This window comes from Saimiri boliviensis, chromosome 6 (assembly GCF_048565385.1).
Source record: "Saimiri boliviensis isolate mSaiBol1 chromosome 6, mSaiBol1.pri, whole genome shotgun sequence".
Classification (NCBI taxonomy): domain Eukaryota; kingdom Metazoa; phylum Chordata; class Mammalia; order Primates; family Cebidae; genus Saimiri; species Saimiri boliviensis.
Window position 1 is genome coordinate 116,472,093 of NC_133454.1, and position 23,944 is coordinate 116,496,036.

At 33.9% G+C, this 23,944-nt stretch overlaps 2 protein-coding genes and 1 pseudogene across 2 annotated transcripts; 1 reads left to right on the forward strand and 2 right to left on the reverse strand.

Moving 5' to 3' along the window:
* Positions 1–926: 926 nt before the first annotated feature.
* LOC101038991 (olfactory receptor 8K3) lies at positions 927–1,868 on the reverse strand. The gene has a single exon (XM_003920092.1). The coding sequence runs from the start codon at positions 1,866–1,868 to the stop codon at positions 927–929; it is 942 nt and encodes a 313-aa protein (XP_003920141.1).
* A 7,163-nt stretch (positions 1,869–9,031) lies between these two features.
* LOC101044313 (olfactory receptor 8K3) lies at positions 9,032–9,973 on the reverse strand. Its single transcript, XM_039471494.2, has one exon. It carries the CDS (start codon positions 9,971–9,973, stop codon positions 9,032–9,034), a length of 942 nt encoding a protein of 313 aa, XP_039327428.2.
* Positions 9,974–15,014: 5,041 nt separating this feature from the next.
* Positions 15,015–16,886, forward strand: LOC141584957 (olfactory receptor 8I2-like; annotated as a pseudogene).
* Positions 16,887–23,944: the final 7,058 nt, after the last annotated feature.

The window sequence follows — 23,944 nt, forward strand, 5'->3', positions numbered from 1 at the left end:
TAAAAATTATGAATTGTCAACTCAATGAGAAAGAGACTATAAAGTTAATCCATCATAGAATGGTTCTCTTACCCAAAGATGTAAAAACAACTGGAACATAAATTTTGACCACAGATTATTGCTTTTTTTAGATAAAAAGGGGGAAATCCATGAAAAAAGGCAAGGACAACTAGAGGAAATGTATAAACCCGAGAGTTTCTATGGTTGTCTTCTAAACTTTATTATAATTGATGTATCCACTCATGTACACAGAATTGGCTGACTGAAACAATATCAGGTGCTAATCAGATTATTGAGCTACAAAATATGTTCAATTAACAGACATATGTGGAAATAAAGGCATTGATAAGGAAAAGGGGGATCCTAATGTTTGGAATAGTTATTATTCAAGCACATTTATAAGACATGAAATTATCACATATCATATAAATGACCGGTATTAAATGCAATGTCAAAATACACAAGCAATAAGTATAAAGGCTAAAACAGATGGAAAATGATTATATACAAAAATACATTAAAAGAAACATACAGAAACACACACACTGCAAATTTATTACAATACTTAATAAACACACTAGAATCCTTGCCATTCCCCTCTGTAATGACTACTGTTTCCTACTCCCACCCAGCATACTAGCTTTCCTTGTCTTCCATTTTTCTTTGTCTGTATCCATCTTGCACATTCTACTGTTATATAAAATGGGCTTAGTGTGAATATAATTAATTGGTCCATCAAGGAAGGCAAAGATTTCTACTGTTTTTTTTTTTCCACTAATCTGTGTATAGCAATTAGAAGAGTCTATCATGTTTTAGACATATGTAAATACCTATTGAATCAGTTATGCTTGTTATGTCTTCTGGAGTTATAAAGAGAAAAAATTGATGCTGATAACCTAATTTATAGGAATCATATTGTGCAAAATTTAAAGAAAAATATTACATAAGTTTTTCCATGTTCTTTGTAGAGCATATTTTACATCTTTGTTTCTTAAACTGTAGATTAAGGGATTCAACATGGGGATAACCAGGGTGTAAAATATGGAGGCCACTTTATCAGTGTCAGAGGATTGACTAGACTTGGGCTGCACGTACATGAAAAGCAAAGTCCCATAGAACACTAGGACCACCGTCAGGTGGGCTCCACAGGTGGAAAAAGCCTTGTGTCTGCCCTCAGCAGAATTCATCCTGAGAATGGCTGCAAGGATGAGCAGGTAAGACACAAGAACTATCAGAAGAGATGAAATCAAATCAAAAGCTGCAAAGATTGAAATTATCAATTCAACCTCATGAGTACTGGAGCATAGTAAACGTAACAAAGGGAGACAGTCGCAGAAGAAATGACTAATGACATTGTAGCCACAGAAGGATAAAGTAAAAATCTTTAAGGTGACTAGGAGAGAAATGAATGTGCAGTAGAGATAAGGGATTGCCACCAGCACCTGACATATCCTTTCTGACATGATTACCATATATAGCAGAGGGTTACAGATGGCCACATAGCGGTCAAATGACATTGCTGAGAGAATAAAAAGTTCATTACCAATGAACACAAGAAAGAAAGCCAGCTGTGTTGCACAAAAATAATAAGATATTGTATTCTTATCCACAATAAAATTTACTAACATTTTGGGTCCCACAGCTGTTGAATAACCAAGATCAGTGAGTGCCAGGTGCCTGAGAAAAAAGTACATAGGATTTTGCAGCCTGGAGTCCAACTTGGTGAGGATGATTATCCCCAAATTGCCCATCACTGAGATCACATAGGTCATGAGGAACAATGCAAATAATGAAGCCTGCAGCTCAGGAATATCCGTGATTCCCATGAGAATGAATTCATTCACCACTGTTAGATTGTGGTTTTCCATCCAGGTTCATTAGAAAATCTATTCTGGATAGAGACATCAACATACTCAGTATATTTTCTTTATTATCTCCTGAGAAATGTTTTAGTATGCAAAAGTAACATAAGATATATATATAAATTTCATAATTTGCAACATTTGAAAACAAACATATCTCTCACAAATAAAAACACACTTAAATATAATTCAAGCTAGAGATAAGACAGATCTGCAGTTTTCATTTGGTTTTGATTTTACTCATCCAATGACATTTTGCAACGTTTAGAGACATTTTCTCTTTAACAATTTGGAAGTGGGTTACTGTTGCATCTAATTGTTAGAAGCCAGTAACCTGCTAAACATTCTACTATAATTAATACTGAGCCCATTCAAATAATCAGCCCCAAATATCAATAGTGCTAAGGTTGAGAAACTCTGATCACATACATGAATAGATGATAGATAGATAGATAGATAGATAGATAGATAGATAGATAGATTATGGATGATCATATGGATTCATATGAGAGAGAGAGAAAGGGATACAGATAGATATTCATGTCTGAATAGATATATAAAGAAAATTTTTAAAGTTAAAAACATTAATACAGTGGATATTTGATATCTGAACAATTCTTGTACTATGTTTTTAGAGATTGCTCATATTTATAGATTACAATTACTATTATGACACATAATTTTAGTTACATAAAAAATTTCTGTCAAAAATTTCAAAAGTGCATAAAACAACAGACTTTAAAACGTCATCCAGTGAAAACTCTTTGGATGGTACAGCTGAGACTAATATATTTGAGAAATCTTAGGCATATGAATAAAAGCAGCATAACAGATAACAGTGGCAATGATTTGTATTTAAAAATATCAGGAAATATATGGATATAGATATATCCTACACTGTATCTTAATTTACATCATGTTTGAAAATTTACTTTAGGCAAATAGCGTAAGTTATTTAAACTATTTGTTCTTACATCCAGAACCAACATGTCACTGCAGAATTGTTAGAAAGGATGAGTGAAGGTTAAGTGATTCGATGTGTCTGTGCTGCCTAGGAGTACTTCTAAAATATCAAGCACATTGTGAGTTTTATTCTTATTGTTATTTGTTTTGATTGTGAGAGTGCCTTACTTGAAAGAGGTTTGTTTACATATTTACATATAAATTATGACTGTGAATTAACTTCTTCACTAGGATCATAACGATGCCTAGGTGGGTTACAGGTCAAGTAGAATGTAATACTTGCAATTTTGGCCAGTTCTTCTCCAGTCCCCCAATTCAACACTGAACTTGGGCAATTGGTATGCTATTTTTGTGGATTACTTTTCTATTTTTTCACAATTTTAATAATATTTTAAATAAATTATTTTGACATAAACTTTATTAAAACATTAATCTTCCCATAGTTTTATTCTCCTTATTACTGAGAAATACTCTCTTGAATGTAAACTTCAATTTTATTTTATCATACAAAATATTAGGGGATTTTGAGGACATCTGAACAAATTGGGAGATAATATGGCCCTCAAATTGGTTTTGTATAATAAAAATTAGTAAAAGCTCTTTTTGGATAAAGGGATACTATAGATTAGTGAAAAGAAATGATTAAAAGTCATTTTATTACACAATAACATAGAGACAAAATAAATACACAAAACATGAGCTATACATGGATTTCTAGTTGTGATTTGAAATCCTTCTGGACATGCTGGTTACAGAAACTAGAAACTAGAGTATAATACATAATGCAAATAAACATATATATAATCAAATAAATATATATCTAAATATCCCCAATAACTCACAGATTTAAAGCATACTAGAGCATGAGATGGAAGGCATGATAATGTAAGATATTTATTATTGGTTAAAAAAATTGCAAGCCCTAATGTTCCCTGAAAAAAAAAGGAAGAAAGAAAATAGTGTTTACAATGAAAATCATGACAGCAATCTCAGAGTTAGCAATGAAAAATAGACACATGCAATTTTGTCACATTAAATATAAAGAAGATTACATATAATATGAACTTAAATTGATTTTTTAAAATAAAATTGTGACCTCCTTCTATCCTACCCTGACTCAATGAACACACCTTTCTTATATTACATTCATGCTAATGTTTGCCAGTAGATAGAAATGTTACATAAATATCTTTAGTAAATACAATGATAAGCAGCATAAATCTTGTATTTTGTTTGCTTGTTTTGTACAGTTTGGCAATCTAGAAAGGTAGAAAAATAATATCATCATTTTTAAGCCCCTATTTTCTTGTTAGGTAAGGAAATATAAATGAGCTTCTTTTCATCTTTGGAGTTCTCTAGAAAGAACCAGATTGCTTTTTTTCTATTTTGGTATCTTTGTTGAATATCAAATATATTTTTTAAAGCTACAATCTTTAAGAAAATAATATCTGCTTTTGTCACCTCTTAGTGGAAATTGAAGTACATTCTGAAAATTGTGTTGTGCCATAAAACTGGGTACTTAACAGTCTCCTAATTTTATTTTCTTACAGTTTTAAATGTTTTTTTTCTGTGCAAACATTTACTCAAAAAGCCTCGTAAGTTTAATAATTCTTTTCATATTCTAATGTAAGGTAGAAACCTCCTTTTTGTCTCATCAAGAAGTGATGAATCATATCTACACATGTATTTAAATAATCATTGAGTGTTAAATCATTGTTAAGGAATCTAAGAGCCTAGAGCATCTGAATAACAAGTATTTGGAAGAAGATGAACATGAGTGACTGAATAGTTGCAGTTTCTTCATTCCTTCATTAAAAATATATTCATCTCCTGTAGTTGCGCTTTGTTTTCTCCAAGTTTTGGCCTCAATTAGAGAAAAATATTTTATGTAAAATAAATACTTTACAAACAATATCGTGATGGTGCTTCAAAGATGCTTATGAGCATTCAGCCTGTTAAACCATGTAAATTGGTGCTTCAAAGATGCTCATGAGCAGTCAGCCTGTTACACCATGTAAAATACTTACAAAACTATATGAAAAAATGGAGCACTGTTATTTCAGCTCAGGCATTATTGAGTAAAAGGAATCCTAGGACAGGCGTCCCCAAACTTTTTACACAGGGGGCCAGTTCACTGTCCCTCAGACCGTTGGAGGGCCGCCACATACTGTGCTCCTGTCACTGACCACCAATGAAAGAGGTGCCCCTTCCTGAAGTGCAGCGAGGGGCCGGATAGATGGCCTCAGGGGGCCGCATGTGGCCTGCGGGCCGTAGTTTGGGGACGCCCGTCCTAGAGAAATGAATCAGAGATTGTCACACTTTACTATGGTTATGTCATCAAGTTAAAGTGGCAGCTTGCCAATGTCACTGAAGCATTGTATATATCTGTAATATATGGCACCACAAGAAACATTCTTACTTTTTTTTTTTTTTTTTTTTTTTTTTTTTACCTGTAATGAAGCCTCTCTCTTGACTCCTCCATGTGTCTCTGACATGGCACAGTGAGAACAATTTATCCATTTCTTAATCTTTTGAGACTCTCCCTGGGGAGATGGAAGGCAATTTGTTGATAATCTCTAAAGCACGTAAGAGCATAGCAAAATGTTTTGAGGCTGTCCATTCGCTGTAGAAGACAATTTGTATTCACTAGTATATCAGAGTTCTTCAGAGAAACAGAACGAAGAGAAGCTGTTTAGATAATTGATAGATAGATACATGGCTAGATAGAGATTTATTATGAGAAATGGTTTTATGCAATTATATAGGCTGAGGATTTCTGTAATTTGCTGTCTTTAAACTCCAGGAAAGCTGGTTGTGTAGTTTCAGTTAAAATTTGAAATACTGGGAGCTAGGGGAGCCAAGGGTGTAGATCACAGTCTGATTTCCAAGGCTCTAGAATCTGGGATGTCAATGTCTGATGGCAGGAAACGAAGGATGTCCTAGCTTAAGCAGGGAGTGAACTCACCCTTTCTCTTTTTGTTCTATTAAAGGTCTCAAGTGATTGCAGTGATACCCACCTATATTGGTGAGGATGATCATTTACTCTGCCTACCAATTCTCCCTCTTCCAGGAGCATCCTCACAGGGACACCCAGAAATAATGTTTACCAGCTATCAGGACATCATATAGCCTTGTTAAGTCAACACCTTAACCATCAGTACTCCATCCTTTGTCAATTTGGCAAACATACGCATGTACTTAAACCACACTTAGTCTCTAAACATAGACAATAATAAGGTCATAGTTATGCTTTACATGACACAACTATCCTGCATATAAATAATAACTCATTAATCCCTTATTCCAAAGAGGAAATATATTCTTTAAGTGATATTGACTCTTCTCCTGCTGTTCTTAGAGTAAAAGTTTGTAATGTAAAATTAACAACATTTAAATATTGATATAAAGTTCACATATTTTATTTACATAATAAGGGAATAAAAGAGGGAATAAAGTATCTTTACTTAATAAATATGTACACATATTTATAATAAAATAAGGTTGGAATTCTCATTACAATTAGACCTCATTTCTGTAACTGGCCACATGATTATAGCTGCTATTTATAACTGTCTTCTATCCATACTGTATTCCCTTTGTCTTTAGCAAGCATCTTAGCTGCTCATAGGTTTCTTCCTTGTGAAGCAACCCAAATCTTTATTCCTGAAGAGTTTAGGCAATTAGCAGTTCTGGTTAGTTTGGGCTATTACAATTTTCCATTAATAAGAAATTCCCTAAGGGATATCTCGTATTCTGGACTTATTCTTCATTGTATTGTGAAGTAATCGCCCAATTTTTCCTGGAAATTCAGGATCAATTATGATAACTTCCTGCTTTGTCTATTGATTCAGTAGCATGAGGAGCTCAAAATGGCTGGGTAAAAGTCTAAACTTCCAATCGTATAGAATTATCACTATGTCTCTAGTTGGAAGCATTCATTCCTCTGTGACTAAGACCTGTAGGCCAGTAAAGCTTAAAGTCAATGGAGGTGGAAGCAGAAATTTTGAGAGTGGGTCACTAGGGTTAACAGTGAGTGGTGTCACTCCCATTTCCATCTCTTCATTCCTAGACTCCTAAATTCAGACTATGGCAAAAACACGACAATATACTGGAGACTAATTCAAAGTATATATATCTTTGTTGGGAACTTTTCCCAGCTCTTCAAGTTATTGCCATCTATTTGGATTGTAATTAAATTTTCAAAGCCAGTTTCTTTGGGATGATGGGAAGCATGGTAACACTAGTGAATTCCATGATCATAAACGCATTGCTACACTTCTTTATCTGTGAAGCGAATTTCTTAATTGTATGTAATGCTGTGTGGAATATCATGATAGCACATAAGGCATTCTATAACTTGGAAAGTAGTTATGAAAGAATTGCTTGCAGATAATGACAATCTGTATACAGAATAAGTATATCTTGCAGTAAGAACAAAATGCTGCTCTTAAATGATGGGAAGAGTCCAATGTAACCAAACACCTGCGAGGTAGCTTGCTGCTACCATTGGGTAATGGTGCCACATTAGTGGATATGTATTGCTCTCTGCTGCTGGCAGATTGGACACTCAGCAGTGGCTATGGCCAAGTTGGCCCTCATGAGCAGAAGTCTATGTTGTTGTGAGGCCACACATAACCTATGTCCCTGCCACCATGTACACTTTTTTGTGAGCCCATTGGGAAATGACAGGGTGCCTGAGGGAAAAGGCTGACTGGTATCCACAGAATGAATTGTACTATTGATTTGACCTAAAATATAGTACTCAGTAAGTGTGAGATATTATTGCCTGGTCGTTTCTATGACCATCCTAAAGATTCATTTTTAGCACATCAACAACAGTAGTAATATTTATCCTTACATGACAATGTACTATGCAACATTTAAAGTATTCTGATGAAATATATTCATTCAAGTTTCTTTGGCTGCACATGGGAGTTTACTTGGTGAACTAAGGAAATATTGTAGACTCTTGATACTTTCAATAATATCTTAGATGTATTAAAAAGAATAAAGGAAATCAAAATACATAAGAAAGTTAAAGAAAGCAACCATGTTCCAAAGGCAAGGTAATGATATCATTACATGCAGGTCAGACCTCACTTGCACGATGAAGGTCTATAACCATCAAAGGACATCTGTAACAGTCAGCAGATACCTACAGTATAGTACAGTGTGTTGTATTACTTTTTATTTGCTTTGTACAAGTAGAACAATCAACTGATGCGATTAAACAGTGAAATCAATGAAAATACACTGCATTCGATATAGTGCATATAGATAAAAATTATGAATTGTCAACTCAGTGAGAAACAGACTGCAAAGTTAATTCATCATGGAATAGTCCTCTTATTCAAAGATCTGAAAACAAATTTTAACCACAGGTTGTTACTTTTTTAGATAAATAAGGGAAAATTCATGAAAATGGCATTTATTAAACGAGCAACTAGAGGAAAGGTATAAACCTGATAGTTTCTATCAATGTCTTCTAAACTTAATCATAATTAATATATATAGTTATGTAAACAGAATGGACTGACTGAAGCAAAATGAGGTGCTAATCAGAATTTACAGATTATTGAGCTACAAAGGATGTTCAACTAACAGACTTACATGTGTAAATAAAGGCACTGATAAAGAATGAGTGGGATCCTAATATTTGGAATAGTTATTATTCAAGCACATTCATAAGACTTAAAATCATCACATGCATGTCATGTAAAAAACCAGTATTAAATGCAATGTCAAAATATACAAGTAAAAATATGAATACTAAAACAGAAGGAAAGTGCTAATATATGCAAACAAACAAAACAGAAACATATAGAAACACACACACTGCAAACGTATCGCAATAGCTAATAACACTAGTATCCTTGCCTCTCCCTCCTGTAATTACCATTGTTCCCTACTCAAACCAAGCATAATAGCTTTCCTTGTCTCCCTTTCTTCTTTGTCTGTATCCATCTTGCATGTTCTACTGTTATATAAGATGGGCTTACTGTGAATATATTCACCTAATATCAAGGACGGCAAATATTTCTACTGTTTTGTTTATTAATCTACATATAGCAATTAGAAAAGTCTACCATGTTTAAGACATATGTAAATATATGTTGAATCAGTTATGCTTACTATGTTTTCTAGAAGTAGACAGAGCAAAAATTGATACCAATAACCTTATTTATAGGCATCATATTGTACAAAGTTTAAATAATAATATTACATAAGTTATTCCCCATCCTTTGTAGGGCATATTTTACATCTTTGTTCCTTAAACTGTAGATCAAGGGATTCAACATGGGGATAACCAGGGTGTAAAATATGGAGGCCACTTTATCGGTGTCAGAGGATTGACTAGACTTGGGCTGCACGTACATGAAAAGCAAAGTCCCATAGAACACTAGGACCACCGTCAGGTGGGCTCCACAGGTGGAAAAAGCCTTGTGTCTGCCCTCAGCAGAATTCATCCTGAGAATGGCTGCAAGGATGAGCAGGTAAGACACAAGAACTATCAGAAGAGATGAAATCAAATCAAAAGCTGCGAAGATCAGAATTATCAATTCAATTTCATGAGTATTTGAGCAAAGTAAAGGTAGTAAGGGGAGACCGTCACAGTAGAAATGACTAATGACATTGTAGCCACAGAAGGATAGAGTAAAAAGCTTTATGGTGACTAGGAGAGAAACGAATGTGCAGTAGAGATAGCAGATTGCCACCAGCACCTGACATACCCTTTCCGACATGATTACCATATATAGCAGAGGGTTACAGATGGCCACATAGCGGTCATAGGACATCACTGAGAGAATAAAAAGTTCACTACTAATGAACACAATAAAGAAAGCCAGCTGTGTTGCACAAAAATAATAGGATATTGTATTCTCATCCACAACAAAATTTACTAACATTTTGGGTCCCACAGTTGTTGAATAACCAAGATCCACGAAAGCCAGGTGTCCAAGAAAAAAGTACATAGGGGTTTGCAGCCTGGAGTCCAACTTGGTGAGGATGATCATGCCCGAATTTCCCATCACTGAGATCACATAGATCATGAGGAACAATGCAAATAATGGTGCCTGCAGCTCAGGAATATCTGTGATTCCCATGAGAACGAATTCATTCACCACTGTTAGATTGTGATTTTCCATCCAGGTTCATTAGAAAACCTATTCCGGATAGAGACATCAACATAGTCAGCAGCTTTTCTCTATTATCACCTAAGAAATTTTTTAATATGTAAAGCTAACGTAAGTAAGATATATCTAAACGTCACAATTTTCAACATTTAAAAACAAACGTATCTCTCACAAATAAAAACATGTTTAAATATAATTCAAGATAGAGATAAGAGAGGTCAGCAGTCTTCAGTTGGTTTTGATTTTACTCAACCAACAACATTTTCCAATGTGTAGAGACTATTTTTTTTTTTTTTTTTTTTTTTTAGACGGAGTTTCGCTCTTGCTGCCCAGGCTGGAGTGCAATGGCGCGATCTCGGCTCACCGCAACCTCCGCCTCCTGGGTTCAGGCGATTCTCCTGCCTCAGCCTCCTGAGTAGCTGGGATTACAGGCACGCGCCACCATGCCCAGCTAATTTTTTGTATTTTTAGTAGAGACGGGGTTTCACCATGTTGACCAGGATGGTCTCGATCTCTTGACCTCGTGATCCATCCGCCTCGGCCTCCCAAAGTGCTGGGATTACAGGCTTGAGCCACCGCGCCCGGCGAGACAATTTTTTTTTATCACAATTTGGAGGTGGGCTACTGTTACAACTTACTGTTACAAGCCAGTATGCTGATAAACGTTCTACTATAATCAATATTGAGCCCATCCCAATAACCAGCCCCAAATATCAATAGTTTTGAGGTTGAGAAACTCTGATGAGATACATGAATAGATAGATGATAGAGATGGATAGATAGATAGATAATGGATATACAGATAGATAAAGAACAGATAGATTCATATGAGAGAGATAAAGAGATTTAGATATTCATATCTATATAGATATATAAAGAAAATTTTTAAAGTTAAAAGCATTGTTAATATTGTGGATATTTGTTATATGAACAATTATTGTACTACATTGTTAGAATTTGGTTATATTTATAGATTACAGTTACTATCATGACATAATACAGTTTTAGTTATATAAAAAATTTCTGTCACAAATTCCAAAAATGCATATAACCACCTGCTTCAAAATATCATCCCTTGAAAACCCTTATCCCTTTCAGTGATACAGCTGAGGTTTTAACATAGTTGACAGATATCAGGCATATGAATAAGAGCAGGATACAGATGACAGTGGCAATATTTGTATTTACATAGCAAAAATAATCATGAAATATATGGATATAGATATATTCTACACTATATCTCAATTTATGTTATATGCGAAACTTTATTTTAGGCAAATCGTGTTAAGTTATCTAAAACTATTTGTTCTTATATCCAAAACCAATGTGTCCTTGCAGAATTGTTGGGAAAGATGATTGAAGATTAAATGATTCAATGTGTCTATGTTCCCTAGAAGTCATTCTAAAATATCAATTTCATTGTGAGATTTTCTTGTTGTAATTTGTTTTAATTGTGAGAGTGCCTTACTTGAAAGAGCTTTTCTTTACATATGTACGTGTAAATTATTCTGACTAACTTCTTTGCTAGGACCATAATGATGCCTATACGATGCCCATAATGATGTGAGTTACAGGTCAAGTAGGATGTAATACTTGCAACTTAAGCCAGTTCTCCTCTCCCTCATTTCGGGACTAAACATGGGCTATCAGTATGCTGTTGTTTCGGATTACTTATCTAATTTTCACCACTATTCTAATAACATTTTAAATAAATTATTTTGACATAAACTTTATTAAAACATTAATCTCCCCATAGTTTTATTACCTTTATAATTGAGAAATACTCACATGAATGTGAATGTTAATTTATCGTACAAAATCTTAGGGAAGTTTGATGAAATTTGAACAAACTGGGAGAAAATGTTTTTCTTCATATTGGTTTCTTATAATTAAAGAAGATATTTTATTAGAGAAAATAAATGTTAAAGTAACTTGGTAACACAATAACATAGAGACAATCGATACATTAAACAAGAGATATACATGAATTTCTGGTGTGTTTTAAAATCCTTCTGGACTTGCAGACCACAGAAACTTGGAAATTTGGTATAGCACATAATGTAAAGGAGCATATGTATAATCAAATAAATATGTATCTAAATATCACCAATAACTCACAGATTTAAAATATACTACAGTAGGAGATAGAGGGTATGATAATATCAGATAATTATTATTGGTTAAAAAAACTGTGAGCCTCAATGTTTCTTGAAAAAAAAATAAAGAAAATAGTGTTTACATGAAGATTATAGTAACATCAATCTCAGAGTGAGCTATGAAAAATAAAGATATGTATTTTGTCACATTAAATATAAAGATAATTACATTTTATTTGAACTTTGAACTTAAATCATTTATTTTTTTAATAAAATTATGGCCTCCTCCTATCTTACCCTGACTCAATGAATACATCTTTCTTATATTAGATATTTGGTAATGTGTGCCAGTAGATAGAAATGTTAGACAAATATCTTTAGTAAATATGATGATAAGCAACATAAATCTTGTATTTTGTTTGCTAGGTTTGTACAGCTGAGCAATTTAGAAAGGCAAAAAAGAAATAATATCATCATTGATAAGCACCTATTTTCTTATTAGTCAAGAAAATATAAATGAGCTTCCTCTCACCAGCTTTGGAGTTGCCCAAAAAGCCTCATAATAATTTTAATAATACTTTTCACATTTGAATGTAAGGTAGAAACCCCCTTTTTGTCTCATCAAGAAGTGAGAAAAGAATAATATTTACACATTTATTTAAATAATCATCAAGTGTTAAATTATTGTTAAGGGATCAAAGAGCCTACAGCATCTGAATAACAAGTATTTGAAAGGACATGAACATGAGTGACTAAATAGTTGGAGCTTCTTCATTCTTTGATTAAAAATATATTTATCTCCTCATAGTTGTCCTTTACTTTCTCCAAGTTTTTGCCTCAATTAGAGAAAAACAATTTATGTAAAATGAATAATTTAGAAACAGTATGATGGTGCTTCAAAGATGCTTATGAGCAGTCAGCCTGTTAACCCATGTAAAATACTTACAAAACTATATGAAAAAAATGGAGCACTGTTATTTCAGCTCAGGCATTATTGAGTAAAAGGAATCCTAGAGAACTGAATCAGAGATTGTCACACTTTACTATGGTTACGTCATCAAATTAAAGTGGCAGTTTGCCAATGTCACTGAAGCATTGTGGATATCTGCAAAATATGGTACCACAGGAAACCTTCTTACTTGTTTTTACCTGTAATTAAGCCTCTGTCTTGACTCTTTCATGTGTCTCTAACATGGGTCAGTGAGAACAATTTATCCATTTTTTAATCTTTTGAGACTCTCCCTGAGGAGATGGAAGGCAATTTGTTGATAATCCCTTAAGCATGTGAGAGCATAACAAAAGATTTCCAGGATGCTCATTATTTGTAGAAGACAATTTGTATTCACTAGTGTATCAGAGTTCTCCAGAAAAACAGACAAGAGGAGCTATTTAGATGACAGATAGATAGATAGATGATAGAGATTTATTATGAGGAATTGCTTTATGCAGTGAAGTAGACAGGATTCCTGTGGTTTTCTGTCTGCAAGTTCCAAGAAAGCGTGTGATATAGATTTAGTTAAAACTTGAAATATTGGGGAGCCAAGGGTGTAGGTCAGTCTGAATTCAAAGGCTGTAAAATCTTGGATGTTAATGTCTCATGGCAGGAAACGAAGGAGGTCCTAGCTTAAGCAGGGAGTGAACTCACTCTTGCTCTGTTTTTTTTTTTTTTTTTTTTTCTATTCAAGGCCTCAGTTGATTGCGCTGATCCCCGCTTATATTGATGAGGATGATCATTACTCTGCCTACCAATTCTAGTCTCTTCCAGGAACATCCTCACAGGGATACCACATCCAGAAATAATGTTTACCAGCTATCAGGGCATCATACAGCCTAGTTAAGTCAACACCTTAACTATCATTTCTCCACCCCTTGTCGACTTGGCAAACATAAGCATGTAGTTAAACCACATTTAGTCGCTAAACATAGACAATAACAAGGTCATAGTTGTGCTTTACATGACACAGCTATTCTACATTTAAATTAAAACTCACTAATCCCTTATTCCAAAACGGAAATATACTCTTTGAGTTATATTGGCTCTTCTCCTGATTTTCTCAGACTAAAATTCTATAATGTATAACTAACAATATTTAAACATTGATGTAAAGTCCATATATCTTATTGATATAATAAGGAAATAAAAGAGGGAATAAAGGATCTTCACTTAATAAATACACATATTTCTAATAAAATTAAGATGGAATTCTCATTACAATTACAGGCCTCATTTCTGTAACTGGCCACATGATTATAGCTGGTATTTATAACTGTCTTCTATCCATAATGTATTCCCTTTGTCTTTGGCAACCACCTTAGCTGACCATGGTTTTGTTCCTTGTGAAGTGACCCAAACCTTGTTTCCTGAAGAGTTTTGGCCATTAGTCGTTCTGGCTAGTTTGGGCTATTACGGTTTTCCATGCATAGGAAATGCCCTAAGAGACGTCCCGTATTCCAGACTTATTCTTCCTTGAATTGTGAAGGAATAGCCCTATTTCCTCTGGAAAGTCAACATCAGTTAAGATAACTTCTGGCTTTGTCTAATGATTCAGTAGCATTAGGAGCTGAAAATGGCTGGGTAAAAGTCTTAACTTCCAATTCAATAGAATTATTGCTGTATCTCTAGGTGGAAGCATTTATTCTTCTGTGACTAACACCTATGGGCTAGCAAAGCTTAAAGTCAATGAAACAGGAAGAAGAAATTTTGAGAGTCAGTCACTAGGGTTAACAGTGAGTGGTATCACTCCCATTTCCATCTCTTCATTCCTAAACTCCTAAATCCAGACTTTGGCAAACACAGCACAATATACTGCAGACTAATTCAAAGTATATATAGCTTTCTTGGGAGCTTTTCCCCAGCTATTCAAGTCATTGCCATTTATTTGGATTGTAATTAAATTTTCAAAGCCAGTTTCTTTGAGGTGATGGGCAGCATGGTAAGACTAGTGAATTCCACGATCATGGACACATTGTTGCACTTCATCTGTCAAGTGAGTTTCTTGATTATGTGTAATGCCGTGTGATATATCCTGATGGTGCATAAGGCATTCTATAACTTGGAAGGTAGTTTAGGCAGAATTGCTTGAAGAGAAGGATAATCTGTATCCAGAGTAAATATACATTGCAGTAAGAACAAAATACTACTCTTAGATGATATAAGCAGTTCAATATAACCAAACTCCTGCCAGGTACCTGGATGCTCCCACTGAGTAATAGTTTACTCCCACTCAATATTAGTTCCCTATTAGTGACTTCACGTTTTTCTCTGCTGCTGGCAGATCGGGCACTCAGCAATGACTATGGCCAGGTTGGGCCTAGTTAATTGCATTGAATTATCTTTCCTAAATAAGCTTTATATTTTTTCTAAGAGTATCATATAATTAATTTCATTAGGTAAACTGCTGAGTTTCATACAATTGATTTCATTGTATAATTTGCCAATTAATTTCCTTAGATAAATTGGTGTCTTCATTAGATAAAATTAATTTCATTGGATAAGTTGGTATTTTCATTAGATAAAATTAGTTTCATCAGATAAATTACTGTATTCATTAGATACATTTATTTTCATTAAATTGCAAGACCTGTTGATAGACTGGGGCAGAGCATGGCACAGCTCAGGAGGAATGTTTCCTCCTAGGCATCCTTCCACACACATGTTTTTTACTCCACAACATTGTTAACGTGAGGTTTTTTAAATTAATGTCTGTTTGTAAAAAAAAAAAAAATTACGCATAAATCCCTAACTAACTTGAAATCACTAAATTTTACTTCCCATTTGTAACTCTCTTATTGTTGGAGTCTGAGTCAACTCTGATTATAGGCCTTTAGATTTTAATCTGTCTCTCACTTTCATTATTATTATTCAGCAGGTAAGTCAAAGGCCTGCGTTGATATAAAAGGCTGGGAACAATTCCACTCAGGTGACTGTCTTCATCCTCTGGATTTGCAAATCACCAAGCATTACAAGGCAGTTTTCTCTTGATGTTTCTCTTCTTTTATCTACTTACTATTTTGGAAAACCTGGAACTGATCATATTAATCAGAATTGATTCTCAGCTTCATGTTCTATGTACTTTTCCTAAGCAGTTTATTGACATATTTTAATAAATTCATTGACTTATTTTACTCCCCTACTGTATCCAATCAGAGATCCATCTCCTTTTGGCTGCTTTGTTCAAATGTACTTTTTTGTTGGGTTGGTCTGTAGTGAGTGTTTTTTTCTGGAATCAATGGCCTATGATTGCTATGTAGCAATCTGCAATCCTTGGTTTCAGTAGTTATGTCTGAGAAAGCATGCGGCTGGCAGGGAGTCATGTGGTATGTGACAGGCAGGTCACATATTCTCTGATATCCGCCTGTGTGATAAACAGTTTGGCATTCTGTGATTCCTGCATCAATCATTTTTCCTGTGACACACACCTCTTTTGGCACTGGCCTGTAGAGTGCCAAATGGCAATCATTGTCTTAGACAAATGGTGATCTTAGAAATGGTTATCTTTGTCTTAGCTGGATTCACTCTTCTTAGCTCTTTCCTCGTCATCATGGTCACTTATATTGCCATCACCTCAGCCATCCTGAGGTTGGCAGCAGACAGGCAGAAGGCCTTCTCCACCTGTGCATCCTACCTCATGGATGTAACTATCTTCTATGGGTCTCTGATTTTTCACCTAGTTGCATCCTGATAACACATCATCACTGATCCATGCACAGTGGCATTTGTGTTCTATACAATTGTCATTTCCATGCTGAATCTGCCCATCTATAATCTAAGAAACAAACGTGTGAAAAATGCTCTTCTTAGAGTCATACAAAGAAAACTTTTTCCATGAAAAATTTATGTTCATGACAATTAAAACAAACCTGGATGGTTTTAGGAATTCAATTACACCAATGACTAGGGAAATAGTAGAGTAACCTCAAAAAGCATAACACAAACTAAATGAGGACTTAGAGTGTTGAAGTTTGTGAATTGAGTCATTATTTTATTTGTTTATATGGAACACTGACTCACTGTATTTGGAGGTCAATTCAGCATATAAATTATTCAGACATAGATGTGCACAAGGAAGTAAGAGGTATCTAAACACCATATGTGACCATGCCATCACACTGAAACATATTCAAAATTATTAAATTGAGAACATGCAGTTTTTGTCATTCTGTGCCTGGCTTATATCATGTAACTGGATTGTTTATATTAGAATGGTACAAAGGTGATTGTGTTTTTGTCATTAAAAAAAAAACACAATTACTTTTGCATCAACATAATAACTCAATGAATAAATGCTTAAGAAGAAGAATAAACCATTCCCCATGATGTCCTTATTTCACATTGCATGTCTGTATCAGAACATCACATGTACCACATAAATATACACATTTACTATAACCCCATAAAAACTAAAAATTAATTTAAGAAACAAAAAAAATTAAACTGACAATATAATTTGGCATTGTGTTTTCTCAGCTACTAGCAACTTAAGAGTAAAAAAATGGAAGATCAAGGCATAAGAACAGTTAGATTTTACTAAAAGTATTAAACGACAGGTGAGCATCTTAAAGCAAAGAGTACAGGACTAAATAAACCAAACACAAAAATAAAAAGGCAAATATTAGTCACAGGAAAAAATAAGAGATTGAAATAATTTCAGTGCAATCACTAATGGAACAACAAACATCAAGCAGTATAGACAAATCTCTTGATAATATGGAGTCCTTTGAACCTCACGGTTAAGTTCTTGATTCCATATCTATGAACACAATTTTAGATTACATAGAAAAATGCTCTGTTTATGGTGTATATTTTCTATTAAAAAAGAGTTTAATTTCTCATTAACTGTATAATGTCTCACTAGTGGTAGCATAATTCCTAGAATACTTTGGGCATATACAGAGATTCTTGCATCTTCAAATCAAATGGAAAATTGTTATTAATTCTTCAGTATTAAAGGAAGAAAATGTGTGTGTGTTGTTTGTGTGTGCGGGGTAGGAGAGGTGTGCTTTTCTTGAAAAGAGACTTAAACTTGATTTTATAAATGCTCCCAGGTGTTGTTAGAAGATAACCATTGAAAAAGTTTTATCAGTACTGACTTAAATGTCTATGAATCAATGAATAATGATCAGATTTGGGCTATGATATTTAAAATGTATGTTGAAGGGAATTGAAGATTAATTTGATGAGGCTCCTTTAAAATTAAATGTATGTGCTTATAGTATTTCTCTCCAGCAAGATTGTAAAGTCTTTACTAGACCAGTTTGCCTATTTATATTTGTGCACTTCATAACAACTAGCAAATGTATCAATGTGAAATATTTAAGTAAATATTTTCTTTGGTTTTTCTTTGTTTGTGGAAGCACAGTGATGAATTCATTAAGGCCAAGAGGTCTGTCTTACTCAAATTTGTATATTTCTTTGTGGTTTGGACAGTTTTGTATATAATCTCATTCAAATAATGTTAGTATAGTTAGAAATTCTACTTCTAGAAATCCTTCCCAAACATTTCTTATTTATATATTAAATATGGCATAGTGATTTGTATTGCTCCCAAAATGACTTTCTGAATGGCTAGAATATGAAACTAAGTATACACAAAGTTATGTGTTATACATATACATTTAAATAATAGAACAAAATGATTAGGAATTCTCAGTTCTCCATTTATCACAAACCATCCTTCTGTAAAGAGAATGTCAGTCTTCAGTCTTGGGAGTCTCTAAGGATAGTTCATGTGAATGGAACTGAGTGCGTACATCCTTGGGTCTCCAAAAATGATATTGCAAAGAATGGTGCTTCGGCATACTGATTACTTTGAAATAAGAGTTTACAAAACCTTGGAAGCTGCCTCAGAGCCAAAGAGTTGCCCATTTTCTCCCTTTCCCTCCCACCAAGCACAGAGAGGGACAGGTTCTGTAATTTTCTCATCTGTCTTTTCAGAAGAAGGACATATCTTCTGAAAAGAAATGCAGTTGTCTTAAACTCCTTCTCTAGGCATCTCATTAACTAGGAAAGATTAACCACTGAAGAAGAGAAGAGACCAAAAGTTGCCACCATACCTACACATACTTTGCAGCTCCACGAGATGATAAGAGATTTTTATCTGCATAATAGATGGCCTTTGTTCACAATGTAGTTCTGTCCCTACTGTTAAATGGCTGGTTACATTCAGTTTCCTACTAGAATCATTTACAAACACACTGTCTATGCTTTTGGCTCATTCATTTCTCACCCATGAAAAGTGTATTTATGACTCAAGCATCTGACACTTCTTCGAATCTCATGTTTTGAGTGACGCCTGTGCTTATGCAGACTAATACATTTGCATACATTTTCTCCTGTTTATCCACTGTCAGTTCATTTCAGCAGACTTGAAACTTCAGAGGGGAAAAGAAATTCACTTTAGCACTACACATTGATACATTCTAAATTAAATGATCATTTTTATAATGGAATAAAATGTCATAACTTTTCTATTATATTACAATTTTCCTGATTCTAATGGAAGTATTTTTACATTGTATTGAACACATATTTTCTGTAGATAATTGCATATTCTTATTTACCTAGTATTAATAAAATTATAGGTCAAATTTCTCTTTTTACATTATTAATGTTTTATTGCTAGTTTTTCTAGGAACAAAACCATAGCCTACTTTTTTCATAACACATAGTAATATGTTTTATTTGCCTCAAATTGTCTAACTGTTCCTATATACTCTTCTCAATATGCTTCTCTTAGTTTCCCCTGGCATATTCATATCTCCCATCATTCTCTCTCCTAGTTGCTCTGTGTGCACCTTCCCTCTAGATCCTGTCACACAGGTCTTTCCAGGATAAGCGTTGCCTTTTCGCCACTCATTCCTTCTACCTCACTCTCCCAGCACTCTTGATCTTTCCCACATCAGATGATTAATTGTAGTCTTTGAAACTAAGTCTCTGGCAGTAATGTACTGTGTGAAATAGTCCAGATATCCTCTTCCTTTTTTTTTTTTTGAGATGGAGTTTTGCTCATTACCCAGGCTGGAGTGCAATGGCGCGATCTCGGCTCACTGCAACCTCCGCCTCCTGGGTTCAGGCAATTCTCCCGCCTCAGCCTCCTGAGTAGCTGGGATTACAGGCACGCGCCACCATGCCCAGCTGATTTTTTGTATTTTTAGTAGAGACGGGGTTTCACCATGTTGACCAGGATGGTCTCGATCTCTTGACCTCGTGATCCACCCGCCTCAGCCTCCCAAAGTGCTGGGATTACAGGCTTGAGCCACCACGCCCGGCCTCTTCTTCCTTTTTTAATGTGCTGAGCAAAGACACTCAATGTAAAATATGTTCACCGTATCAGGCTTCAAAATAAAGATATTTAGTTTTGGTTCTGTCTCTTTAATGAGTGGTGCCTTTGTAATGTTTCTGTTAACCATTTGTATTCCTTGAGTTTATGTTCTATTTCACCAACTATAAGACAACTTTTTGCATCAAAAGTTATAAAGACATTATTTTATAAACTTGATTTATTTCAAAAATATTTCAACAAATTCTGAAGAAACAAGTCAGTGAAAATAAAATAAATTTAATAAAATTGATTTTTGATATCATAGGGATTCTGACTCTCATAGCTATATATTAAAAGTCCATTAAAAAGGAATTTAAAATGTATCTGTTACTTGAAGTAACTAATGTAGCATGGCTAGGATTTTGCACAGTTGTTTTTTAAAATAGGGGATGAGCAAGATGGGTAGAAAAGCTATCTAAAATAATAGGTTAAGACAACATATACAAAAGAAAAATGCATTTTAGGAAAGAATGTATAGAAATATTAATATTATAAAATGTAAATGTAATAGGTAACTGTATGACTAATTTTACATTTATTCATGGCAATAAATGCATCTAAAAAGCCAAAGATGATCAGAGTGAATCAAAATACAAAATCCAGTATATTATTTTGCTTACATAATTTTTACTAAAATAAAGTGATATAAGACAGCAAGACAAAGTAACTAATTATAGAACATCGTTTTCACTCTTTGATTTCTCTGAATCTAATATTCTCCTAGTATTTTTCTGGCTCTTTATTTTACTTATTTCAGTATGGCCCTCTCACTGAAGACTTCCTTAAAAATTATTTTTTTCAGAGAGAAAGCTCAAAAGTCTCCATGCACTGTCTGTACTTTGTTTTTCTTCACAATGCTCTTACCACACCGTCATCCTTGTCATTTGTCCAACTTTCTGGACATCCTCTGCACAGGCCTTCACTCTGATATGCTCCCTGCCCTGGTGTGGAACACTTTCCTGTGATGCACCTACATGACTAACTCTTCCCTTCGTCAAGTCTTGGCTCAGCTGTCACTTTTTACTGAGATCTACTTTGACCTCCCTTTTGGTTGCTTCCTCATGTCCCTGCTTCTGAATGATCCACCACTTCCATGTCCTATGCCGTCTTACATTTTCTTTGTTTTATTTGTAGTGCATTTGAACTTCTAATATGTTGTATCACTGATTCTTGTATTTATTTCTATTTCCACCTGTTGATAATTTATAATCTATGGATACTGTAACAGAAAAAAAGACTTACATATCGACATTTGAATCTTTCTTTCCCAGAATCCATGAGAAATTTATACTAGTTGAATAAAAGTAACTCAAATTTACAAAGCTTAAAGCAGCCATGATCCCAGTGCAATGCAATTTAAAAATAAATACCGGGTGCGGTGGCTCACACCTGCAATCTCAGCACCTGGGAAGCCAAGGTAGGCAGATTACTTGAAGTCAGGAGTTTGAGACCAGCCTGGCTAACACAGTGAAACCCTGTCTTTACCAAAAAGATATAAAACTTAGCCAGATGTGGTGGCACACACCTGTAACCCTAGCTACTAGGGAGCCTGAGGGAGGAGAATCACTTGAACCCAGGAGGCCGAAGCTGCATTGAGCCAAGACCATGCCACTGCACTCCAGCCTGGGCAACAGAGTGACACTCCATCTCTAAAAATAAATAAATAAACATCAATCAATAAATCAATCAAAATTTATAACATAATAATTTTGACTAAAAATTTTTAAATGAATTCTAGATTATGAGCGTGCTTCCTTCTAGACTCACGTTTACATTTACATGAAAATTGATTTCATTTTAATAACAATACAAAATTCACATTAATATTCTACTCTGATTCACATTGTGTTTTGTTGCAGACTCTTCCTTTGCTTCCTCAAACTAGGCAAATAGTACTCAGTACAATAGTTCAGCTACATTTCTGTATTTTAATTCTTAACTTATATTTAACACAAAAATGACTTGATTATATATGGAAGAAGTAAGTTTTGAGCAACTAAATTAATTATAAAACGTTTATTAGTCTCAGGGCTGATTTTGTCTTTCTGCTCTCACTTTTATTTCATAAAATTTTTTAAAGTACAAGAAAATAGCAAAAAAATGCACAAATATTGCATGTAGATGATTTAGTTGACACTGACAAATTACAATAAATAATCTGCACTATTTTTTTTTTTTTGGTGATCCTTCCAAATGTCTATTTATCAGCTGGTGAATACTTAGTTAACTTAGTAAGTTATGGGGCATCAGCCAATAGATGAACTGTAGAATTGTGGGGTTTATAGAAGTTTAACATAGTTCATGGTATAGCATAAAATTTTGGTTATTAAATAATGAAAATACATTGAATATATGGTATAATTATTATACAATCCATATATTCATGTACAAATAAATATTGAGTACACAAAGGAAAAAAATAGAAAAAATTTTAATGTTGACAAAATGTTAATAACAGTTTTGACTTTATTCTCTTTTTTGGGTTTTGTTATATTCTGATTCTTTTCTAATTAACATGCTTTATTTCTATGGTAGTATCATACTTTTAAATATACAAAATTTTAATTATAAAAACTGTATTATTCCATCTTTGATGGTGTCAGTCATAGAGTAACTGTTTTTCTGGAAATGGCTTCTCCACCACCCCAGAAAAAATTGAGAACATCGGTAGAAAGGCCAATCTGTAACTTTCTTCATTTATGTGGCTTCTAAGGTAAAAAGGGGAACCTCTGTGCAATATTTAACATGGCTGCCTTTAGTCCTTGAACTTTTGTCCTCGGAAACATGCCAAGCAATCTTCCTTGGCAAATGGTCCCCAGGTATTACCAAAAGGTTCATTATCATCAGCCTTTAATATATGAGGTCCTCTGGAATTATCAGAGTGAGGGAAAGAATAATCTCCTTATGGCCACAGTGGCTGCCAGGATGCTTTAACAGATAACTTGTTGGTAATCTTTCCATTTGACCAGGACCCAAACAAAATTCATAGGTTGGTTTATCTGAACTCAGAATAAAACATAATGAATGCACAAAAATGTAAAGACAACTTACCTTAAGGAAAACAGATATTATGAAAAATTTCATCAACTTCAATAGTTTTCATATTTTGTTTATAACAAAAATTTGAGGTTAACAAATTTTCAGATAGATAATATAAGAAGAAAGCTTTTTCATCAATTTTGACTTACACAAAGTAAGTATCATTCTCAAAATTGGAAGATTTTGTTTCATATTTTATTTCAGATGAAATAAAATGGGGACTTTATCAGAGTAATTTATTAATACATATACATATCATTATTTAGCCTTTATCCTAAGTAATGCCGGGGCTTGTGAAACAAATGTGAGTTGATAGAATCAGAGTCTAAGAGCAAAGTACATATTTTAAAAATAAAATTTTTGGAAGAAATTAGATTTTGATTAGTTAAGTCAGGAAAATGTCACATTTTAAAAAAATTAATACACATCATCTATAATTTAATTGTTGAAAATTAATATTAAATAATATTGGAAACAAAAGGGCAGTAAATAATATAATAAAACTGTTTACTCTTATTTTTTATTAC